This window comes from Ctenocephalides felis, unplaced genomic scaffold, assembly GCF_003426905.1.
Source record: "Ctenocephalides felis isolate EL2017-DRISC unplaced genomic scaffold, ASM342690v1 CF-g0.4_SCAFFOLD_03571, whole genome shotgun sequence".
In the NCBI taxonomy this organism is placed as follows: Eukaryota; Metazoa; Arthropoda; class Insecta; order Siphonaptera; family Pulicidae; genus Ctenocephalides; species Ctenocephalides felis.
This window is the reverse complement of record NW_020539725.1, coordinates 22,283,674-22,295,210: the sequence shown is the minus strand read 5'-3', so window position 1 is coordinate 22,295,210 and position 11,537 is coordinate 22,283,674. Positions and strand designations below refer to the sequence as shown.

The 11,537-nt window shown below is 28.9% G+C and overlaps 1 protein-coding gene across 1 annotated transcript in view; it reads right to left on the bottom strand.

The window, feature by feature from the left end:
* Nucleotides 1-2,084: 2,084 nt before the first annotated feature.
* LOC113386970 (dual oxidase-like) overlaps nucleotides 2,085-11,537 on the bottom strand; it is a 186,136-nt gene continuing 176,683 nt past the window's right edge. Inside the window, 6 exon segments of the mRNA XM_026624728.1 lie at nucleotides 2,085-2,213; nucleotides 3,569-3,697; nucleotides 3,779-3,934; nucleotides 5,250-5,482; nucleotides 5,934-6,159; nucleotides 8,244-8,461. Coding sequence (XP_026480513.1) covers nucleotides 2,085-2,213; nucleotides 3,569-3,697; nucleotides 3,779-3,934; nucleotides 5,250-5,482; nucleotides 5,934-6,159; nucleotides 8,244-8,461 — 1,091 coding nt within the window.

The following is an 11,537-nucleotide window of genomic DNA, read 5'->3' as shown; positions in this document are numbered from 1 at the left end:
TTAAAGAGTCAGATCTGGTAATTGTGATGAGAGTGCGGGCGAATTTTGTAACCTCTTCTCAAATGGTTAATGATATATTAAAATATATAATCACATATTAAAATCTTGATAAGATGTATATAAATGGTCTAAGATCACTACTATCAATGATTTTTTTGACCTTCATTGTTTACTCATAACATTGCCATTCTTCACATTTTACCCACTTCTAAGAATTTTCTTTTACATGCTTTCTGGTCTTGTGCTTTGGCTTTCAGTTTCTTTTTCCCATCAATAATCTGCATTCTTCTTCTTCCTAGTCCTGCAAGTCCTTCTATTTTGCTTTTGAAGAAGTCGTGCAGCAGGCACTCTACTTGCAACATGGGTTCGATCCAGTTTCCTTTTCTTTTCATGTAGAGCTTTAGTAGGATTCTTTGTTCGCCTAATTATCTCACCATTTATTATCTTATCTGTCCACTTTATCTTCTCCCTTCGTCTCTAACATCACATTTTAAAACTTTCCAGAAAGTTTCTGTAGACCTTTCTTAGAGTCCATGTCTCTGATCCGTACAGAGACAGACATGTTTCAGACATCACACTTTATTACCTTCATATGAAATTAGATTTTCAACTAGTGTTAATTTAAAAAAATGACGTAAACAATTCGGATTTTTTTTAAAAATACACATCTTATATCTCTGAGACGTAAAAATATTTATAACTTAAATATTTATTTAAAAAAAAACGAGAATTATATAATTTCAGCCCTTTCAATAAATTCTTAAATCTTGAGTACATAAAAACGATTCAGGTTTTATGCATACCTGTGGGTAAAGCATTTTACGTAAACTTTTGTTTACAGGTAACCATTTGGACAGTTCTTTCAGTATGTGTTTAATATTTAAAATTGATGTAATTTCGAGAAAAGAGTATATATAAGAAAAATTTAATAGTACACCTGCTGTATTTTTTCAAGTTTTCCGTTCTCAAGGCTGTCGAAAATGTTTCAGGTAATTATCAAATCCTTTTGTAAATATTATTTATTTATTATATCAATTACTCATTGCCCGGTCAATTTAAAACTAAAATCAGAGTAAAGATTACAATAGTTCATAACGGGCTGTAACATGGTAAAATTGCTTAAAATACAATTATAAAAGAAATCTCAAAAGTTCTCATCGTTCCGGTGCGAGCTAAAAAATTGGCACAAGGTCAAAGGTGAAAAAAATTATTTGTTTGCGATTACCAGCTAAATGGTCAGTTTCATCGCAAAATTACCTGAGAGAAAATTATAGAGCATGAAATTATCTACAACAAATGTATTAAACATTATTTTCTTCAGAGCCACTGTTTTAAAGATATCACTTTGAAAAGTACGTTTAAAAAGTATACTTAGCGCGTTTTTTTAAACAACTATTAATACTAAATTTCGAAATATTTGATTCCTGTGATGAATTATTTATTTTATAAAATATTACAAAAATATAGTAATACTATTTGAATTCACGAAATGATTATCATATTTACAACGTTCAGAGCAGGCCTAGATGAAATTCGCAAATACTCATAACTAAAATAAATTATTAACATTTTACAATTATTACTAGCTAAAATAATTTCAATGTTTATTTCACGCGCTCAAGGCAATTTCAATTATTTCATTGTCCTTTCAAACCAAAATATGCAAAACGGCATATATAGCATACTTCAAAATTTATATCACATAATTATTATAATCACATACCTAATTTTAATGCAATAGTGAATTATGTTTACTTCGCCGACCATTCAATGGTTTTTATGAGCTAAGTATAAATAATAAATTTATGATTGCTACAAACAACGCGTACAACTTACGAATGACTTGAAATTTCATAACAAATTTAATAAAAGAATTGACTAAAACAATAATTCATAGTAAAAAATACTTAAGAGAACAATATTATACAATAGATTTTTTACAATGAAATTACCTAAACTAACTAAAATTATCTAAAAATATCTAAGAATATTTTAATATAAATAAAAGCTAAAAGATAATAATACAATACGCATAAACGGGGAACACAGTCACGCAAAATTAATACTATTTTTGATTAATTACTTCATCCAAAGTTTTCGAAATGATGGATGAAGTATGGCAGCTTTCTTCCCTTGTTGACTTCTTCGCAAGCAGACATAACACTCTTAGTTAAAGGTCGAGGACCGCAACTAAATACTCCTATTTTGCTAACCTTTAAATAAAAAATGTAGTATAGTATCATTTATTATAACTAGCATCAGTTAGTAAACAAAAAGCATGATTTTTTTTAAAATAAATATAATATGGCCATATGCCAGACTACAAAATAAGTGCAAACATTTGGTCACTTTGGTGATGATCATAAACTTGGAACAGGACCATGAATCATGTTATGATAATAATAATAATAATAATGAGTAGTATACTGTCTTAGAAGAGTGTGAGATATTTCCATGCACAAAAAGGGCTATTTTCAATTGGTAACATTTTCTGATTTATATTTTCAAGTAAAAATGGGCATCCCTCTGCTGCACGTTAAACGAGCCAGAACTTAATTAAATGTTTACAACAACACAAAAATAATTTAAAAAATTGCAAACAATTCAAAACTATGCTTGCGGACCACACTAATACTTTAAAACACAACAGACTTTTTTAGCCCGACTGTACTACAATTGGAACAAAATTTATTTAAACAAAGAATAAAAGAAGGATCTGTTTTAATTATTTATAACAATAGAACAATAAATAAGCCAAATGAACTCGACACGCAATGCGACTCAAATCTCTTTTATTTAGATAGCATTCCCAAATTTCTGCAAAAACAATAAAAATGTCGCGCAAGGGATTCGCAGTTCGTTCCACACATGACATATGTAGAATCTTGGTGAAAATATTAAAAAAAAATTTTTTTTTTCCATTATGACTTCAACTAACGAGCAACACATATATTACACACTATATATTTGTGATTATTTTAAGTTAGTATTTTGTGAAATATTGTTTAATTACAAGTTTAATGTTTATATTACATAGTGTAGTGCATTGCCATATCCCGATATCATGGATTATTAGAATTTTCTAATTTAACACTAAGATTAATTAATTGTAAGTACCTTTTACTCTTTATATTTTTTTCACTTCAATTAGCTTGCACTTGATGGCGCAAGAATTTACTTAATGGCATATGTTAATAATATATATATAAAATTTTAATTAAAGTGCGGTCTATCTAAATGTTAAAATTAAAAGCTAAAACTATTAAAATTTATTTTTTAAATTTGGAAGCACTTGAGCTCTTAGAAGCAAAAAAAAATCGAAAATGTTCGTATTAAAGACCTCCCTAATGTATATATATATATATATATATATATATATATATAAATAAATTTGTGGGAGCATAAACTATTCAATATATTTTAATTTGTTTGAATTGTTCTTGCTAAAATGCTTACCATCAATAACTCTATCTTTTTATAGGTAGTTACCACTTATCTCGAAACAAATTTACTTTCCTACTCTTGATTCATTATGGATTATTTAGAAGCATGATAAATTGATACTTACATAACTATGTTTCTTTTGAACAAATTTCAAAAACGAAGACATATCTGGTCTTCCAAAATGATTCACAGCTTTCAACCCCGTAAACATCGACATCTTCGATAGTCTTTGGAAATGATTTTCACAAATATACTGTAATATTAAATACACTTGAAATAGTAACAAATTCGAATTATATTTGTTTTTTTTATTCAATTATATTATTATTCTTACCAGCATAGTAGTTCTCAAATCGAATTTGTGAAAGAATTGGGTGATAAATATATGGATTTCGAGCACGTTTGTTACGTCTTTTTTCTCGACGTCCCTAAGCACATCGATAAACCATTCGAAATGCTTATGCGACGGGCAAATCCATAGGAAATACACCTGTAAAGAAAATAAATCACATTGAAAAAGTTCGATCACTTCAAAGTATATATGAGGAACTGAGATAAACAAGCATTGAAAATTCGTAAGCTTTTATCTGAAATTGTATAGGAAACACCCAAAGTACAATCACTAAACACATTGCAAATTCTATTTGACATTCTATTTGATCGCATCAATAGAATAGATTCGGGTTGATTTAAAAAACTCCCATGGTAAAAATACCATTTCTGACCAATTGGAAGCTCTAACACGTTTTGACAAACATTAAGAATTCAATACAGTTTTATAAGTTAAAATTTAAAATTAAATGTTCAATCGTTTATATATTTACTCTAGTTTACTTAATTATACTTTTTGTAATTATTATTTGTAAGTATGTTGAATTCATTGTTAAATAATCAAAAATAATCATTGTTAAATATTATGAATATTTATAAAAGCCATTTTTCCTAGGCAACATTTAATATCGAAGGCTCAAAGGAATATACAAAGTCTGTAAACGTTTGAGCAAATTCTGGAAATTTATTATATGAGATATTGGTTTAGAGATAGAACTAGTAATCCTCATTTTTGTCAATAATATTTATAACTTTGACTTGAATTTGAAGAAAAATATGATTTCTTCTTATTAAATTTAAGAATAGATAAGAAAATAGATGAAATATTTGTTCGTAATATTCCAATGTAGACAAATTACCAGCATTGCGAATTAAATGGATAAACATTGGGGCTCATGGCATTGTGCCTTAAGGCAAATTGCTGAAACTTCCCGTACCTAAAACTTGTGAAAACTGAAACTATAAATTTTTGACAAAAATTTACTTTTTTTTGAAAAAAAAAGACTTTTTGAAGAGAAATTTATTTTGAAATATTTTGGAAATTCTGAACTCTTTTTCAAAGCAATCGCACAGCTTTAACTGCATAGAGACGAAATAACGAAACGCTTAAGCGCCGCGTCGCCGTGTAACCGATAAACATTGATACGGAACCCATAGGAATGTAAACAAAATTTATACTTATTGTTGAAATCTCTATAAAATATCTGATAATTTGATGTGCATATGTCTAATTTTCTAAGGTATACCAAAATGTTCAGAAGTTTTTGAAACGTAAAGATATAAAAAAAATTTCATTTTAGATTTTTTTCGATTACTATAACTTGCCCTACGCGAAGTCAATAATAATATGCGAATCCGTATATATATAAAGATAACATAGTCAAAAAATATAGACCTCCACAAATTATGCATATATAAATAAAATTTAATAAACTATAATAAGTATTAAATCTAAATTTCAAATAGTATTAAACCTTTTTGCAAGCAACTCCCGAGTAGCGATTAGTAGAGGTTCCAAATACCAGATCATTTAGAATGGAAGCATATGGAGTAACTCCAATACCTCCTCCAACCATTACTGCGACTTCAAATTTGTACCAATCCTGATTACCACCTCCGAATGGACCTTCTATTCTTAATTTAGGCTGATCTTCAGGGTTGAAGTTGCACGGATCGAAGTAATTTCTTAGCTTCCAAGTCCAAGGACCTAAAAGATAATAATACTTATAAGAATTATATTCTTTCTTGGCTCCAGTTTTCATTCTGCAATTGAGCTTTTTTCATTTATTTCAAAGATCAATTATATTCATAACTATATGGTTACATGATTTTAAAATTTACAAAAAATAATAATAATGATGATTAAATCAACTGCATAAAATGATATAACGATAATATGAATAGAGAAAAGAAAATGTCTGGAACTGAAAGTCGAAGCTCAGAACCAGGAAGCATGGAAGCATAAATTTGGAAAGTATAATGATTAAATGGTAATGGAATGAATAAACAAACGGAAAGGAAATAATTTTGTGATGCTCTCACACCATAGACCTGCCTTCGGGCAGACTACTATTTATTGTTATTAATATGAATAACAACGAAATGTAGAAAGAAGTATAAATTCAGATTATCGATATGACCTAGATCTTCTATCTTACCTTGAGCTTTTATATGACAAGACAGGAAATTTTCATGTGGAGCACTCGTCAAAGTAAACGAATGGAATTCGTTACTTCGAAAAGCGGTGCAGGCAACGCGAACCCATTGACCGGAAAGATATTTCAAATTTGGCGGACGATAGAATTTTATCCTGATCACGTCCGATGGCAACAGCTCAGTTTCAATCACATCCAGAGCCATATATTTGGTACGAAGCGTTACTATCTATTTGGGAAGAGAAATAAATAAAACATGAGCATGTAATATATAATATAATCTTTGCAATTAAATATTGGAAAATTATAAGAATATAAAGATATTTGTACATTGTTGCAATTAGGCTTTTGATACCGCAGTGGCCATTGAGATCAGAAGTCTTTGGATTAAAATTCCACTAACAATACAAAATAATGCACTGGTGCAACAATATTTTTTGAACCGTTCAAACCGGTTGATCGTGGCCGAAATTGTGGACAAAAAATTATATCCAAAAATACAAACATATATACTTTATACACATACATGTACATCCAGCTTTTCTACGGTATGCCAAAATGTTCAGAAACGATATTTTCGATTATTTTTGCGATGATTATAACTTAATCTACAAAAAGATAATAATGTGCTATACCAACTTTTGTCCAATAATTTTTATCAATTATTATTATAGGTGCATACATTATGTAGTCAATAACAACTTAACATCTTTCGACAAATACGCAGACTTTGCTCTGAAGATGGATATTTTATCGACTCTTTAGTTTCATAAATTTATTTACAAAATTGTTTTATCATCTATATGACTGTACAATGAATCTAAAAAAAAAATCATATTTCTGTTTGGCCTTATCAAAATCTATCAAATCGGAACCTTATAGTTTTTATATTATGTTAATTAAAATTCTTAAAAGAAGTAATTGTGAGATATCATCCATAATATGCACTCATCAATAAGGAACAGATAATATAAAGTTTGGTTTAATGCAATTTGTAATAATATGTATACTTAAGCTGACTATGATACTAATAAAATTTACTAATTATGAAGGTACTAATAGAAATGATTAAATTATTTTTTCGATAGAACACAGTTTTTATAAACTATTTTATAATGATCGCTCAAATGAGTTTAAAATATACCAAATTAATCTTGTCATCAGAAAACAACATAACATTAATTACAAAATTAATTCTCGATTCATATTGATAATATCAAGATCTTCTATAAAATCGCAGGTATGCATTTAGATCGCATGCTGACGTGGAAGGACCAATTCGGGCAAAATTAAATACTATAAATACTATATCGTACCGCTGAACTATACTGGCTACTGGGGCGCAAGTCAATTCTATCATTTGTCAATAAACTTCTAATTTACAAGGTTGTAATAAAACCAATATGGACTTACGGCATAGAATTGTGGGGCTGTGCGATCAAATCCAACATAGTGTTAATGCAACGTGCCCAATCGAAAATAATAAGACAGATTACTGATGCTCCGTGGTTTGTTAGCAATAAAATCTTACACGACGATCTTCATATTGAATTTATAACCAGAAATATACAAATCAACAGTGTCAAACATTTTCATAAACTAGATCATCATACAAACTCTATAGTCACTCAGCTTTTTGAGACACCAACTTCAAGAAGACTGAAGAAGAAGCTGCCCAAAGTTAATATGGAGAACCCTTAGAACTACCACAACTTTATATGAACAGAATAGTAGAATCACTTTTTGAGGTGATTCTCTAACTAACAATGTGTGTAATCAGATTAATTTATATGTGTGTTTGAAAGTGTGTGTGTATGTGTGCGAGTGAATGACATAAGCCAAATAGCTTAAAGAATTGTCATGTATTCTGATTGATATTGAAAATAAAATTAAAAATTAAATAAAAAACAAACACTGAATTAAACATCATATTATTACCATTGTTATAAAAAATTCAAAAATAATATTACACACTATTAATACCTAAAATGAAAACAACTATCTCTGGTCTCGATTAAGGAACGATTAAGATAGAGAAACATGTAGTATTCATAATATAACTCATATATATATATTGCACTTTTAAAAAAGAAAGAGGTGTGTAAATCATATTGATCATTATATTGATTGATGCAGAAAATTTAATACTAATGTTAAGACGTAACGTTAACATATCTAAATGTTGAAAGGTAATAACCTAGAAAGCTATGAAAGCTGCAGTGATCTCAGGTCTTTCAAACGATCGAGTAAGACAAAAAAGCACGTAAGATTTATTAGGTTATTACCGCTTTTAAGTAAAGGCTAGTAACTCACTTTATCCAGGGCATAAATAATTCCTGGACCGATGAAGAATAACCAGAACCTCGGCGCGCCGGTCAGTCTAGCTAAACCGTGGACTAAGCAGAGAGCGTAGAGCAACACGTAGAGGCTGTGAGCTCTCCAGAAGTAACTGTAAGCCTTCTTCCTGATTGTTGGATGAGCAAACACGAATATTATGCACATTGTTATGAAGAGCATAACACCGGTTACACCTGGAAACAAATATTTTTATTTATAATAACTTATAAAAGTTTGTTCATATTTTATTTTCAATAGCTATTTGGCTTATAACATTCACTCACACACATACACACACTTTGAAATACACATATAAATCATTATGATAAATATCATATCCATAGTTGGAGAATCATTCCAATAAGTGAATTCTCCAATACTGTTCATATATGCAAATATATGGTAGAGTTAAAGGTCTTCTATATTATCATTGGGCAGCTTCTTCTTCAGTATTCTTGAAATTGGTGTCTCAAGAAGCTGGGTGATTATCGAATTTAAATTTTGTTTCAGTCTTTGAACATGTTTGACACTTTTATATAAAACATATTTAATAATCTTTTTTCTTGGAACATCAATCAGAACTTAAAGAATACTACGTCGGTTTTACATGTGGCAACCCAAACGCTTGCTTCATGTTAGTATGATAAAATATATTATCACAACTTCTGTAAAAAGGCGACTATTTTATTTATGCAACAATGCCAGATGAGGGCTATTTTTACTTGGAAACATAGTGTTTTCTATATTTCCAATTGAAAACAAGTATCACTACTGCTTGACATCAGGTTTCTCTAAGCGGTATCGAACCCAGATTCTTTGATTCATGTCAAGTCGTTCTAACTACTTACCCACGAGTGAGCCCATTAAACTTATTATTAATAAATTTTAGGGTCTTCCTTAATTATGTAAATAGCTAATTTAATATAAAAAAATTATTATATGTACTATAATTTACTATAATTTTTATTACTTTTACACCTATCCAAAAAAACGGGTAAAAAATTTAGAATAACAATAGGTATTGACAGTGATTTTAAGATTGACAAGTTTTAATGTAGACTGAACTTCCTTTTTAACCTAAAAAATTAACGACAAGAAAATTGCTTGAAAACTTATTGTTTAATCTTTTCAAATACTCCTACTCATATGGTATTAATTTTATTGACATTTTGATGTTAGAATTCCATTAGCACTCAAAATATAAAATATATTGCCATTTCTAATTTTCTACGTAACAACGACAATCAAAGTGATTATTGCAGAATATTCAACAGTACTATACAGATCCAAACTTTTATTTTGTTCTTTTCATGGGCATATTTTTTACAAAGATAACTGTGTATATAACCTTGATCTGGTATTACGGCACAAATACTCTCATCAGTAGAATTGGAATAACGATTGATTTAATTTATCTCTTTTAAAATTGCTTTTTAAACTTAATTTATTTTCTTATTTACTATTTTAGGTACAGTTGTCCCCTTTTGCTCCAATCACATGTAAGCTTTTATTGAGATTATATAAATAAACCTGTTAAATCTAACTTAAAAAAAAAAACAATACATCTTACAAAGCATTGAAATAACGTAAATTTAAATAGTATATTATATTAAGGTATCGTAAACTAAACAACAGTGCTCACAACCAACTGCGGTCGTTTATGTATTGATTGCGACGTTGCTCGATTTAAGGCGACTACTTGATACACTTTTTATTCTTTACTTGCAAATATTGCTATTAAAAAATTCCTAACTCTATTTGTTTGAGATATTGGTAGTAGAGCTTTTTACCGGTGGACTTTCGAACCCCGCCTTACTCTAGTACAATTTTGATTTGATTTTAGAGAATAGAAGAAAAACTTTTGATAAAATCACATAAATTTTACGACTACAATCAAAATATTACGTTTTTATAAAAATATATAAATTTAACAAACGTTAGCTATGAAACCATTTTATTACCACATTGTAACAAAAGCAACACAGTTTTCATTTTAGTGTTAGTCATTAAATTTTATGTTTTCGCACAGCGTGCAATTTGTAATGTGAACGTGATGGTGCTCAAGCGAGTGTCTATAGATCTGCAGAGGAGTTTTGAAGTGCACGTTAAAATACAATATATTTTAACTGGATCTTTTGAGATGTTTACACTTTCACAAAATTACAGTAATGTAATAACTTATATAAATGTAACCAGAAATAACCAAAGTAATTGGGTGAAAATTTCATCCCGACCCGACATTGTGTATCTATCAACTAAAAAGGTGCAAATTCTCTGGATAAAATAGTTATGTTTTGTAACTGATCTTTTTTGTTTAATAATTTTAGGTAAGAGTTCGTGACAACTGGTAAAAAGCTATGTCTTTGATAGTCGATCGAGTATTTTACATAATAATAACTTCTAAAATCTAACCTCTAAATGGCACAAAAGTCAATTATAACATTAGTTCAACTTCACATGTGTTATCATAAATGCAACAATTTAATTGCACTTAATATGATATAATTATATAAGGTGGCAATATGATTCAGATCAGATGCCATTATAATAAATAAATAAAAATATATATATATATATATATATATATATATATATAAGTTGATATGATTATGATTATTCAACACAGCATAAATATTTCATCGAGAATTGGCGTTTTGAAGTGGGGCTTAAAGGTCCACGGGTAAAAAGGCCAATCAACGATATCTCCAAAGAGTAAAGTTAAGAGATTTATAACGACAATATTTGAAAGTAGAGGGCAAAAAATGTATAACAAACCATGACCTTGATTCTTACGATATCGCAATCAGGGGATAAACGGCAATGTTTGAAACTCCATAACAAAAGTATTTTTTTTGTCGTTATTTTTTTGGTTGTGAGCACTGTTGTTGATTTTACGTGAGCTTAATATAGTTTTAGGTATACGTTATTTAATTGTTTTATAAGATGTGTTGTTGATTTTGAGTTATAGTTTTTTATATAACCTCTATAAAAGGTTATATGTAGGCGGGTTAAAAAGAACAAACCAAACCTTTACCCTGGAAAAGATGTAAACAATAAAAATCTTGAGTAAAAAAGTAAATCAAATTAATAAAAGCAGTTTTACAAGAAATAAGTTAATTTAAATAGTTATTCCAACTATGCTAATGATTCTTTCTGGCAAAATACCAGATCAAGGTTATATACAGTGCAAAGAATAACCTATGAAATTTATATTTTGCATTGTTTGAATGATGTAGGTATACTATTTCCTCAAATTCTTCTAAAATTAAA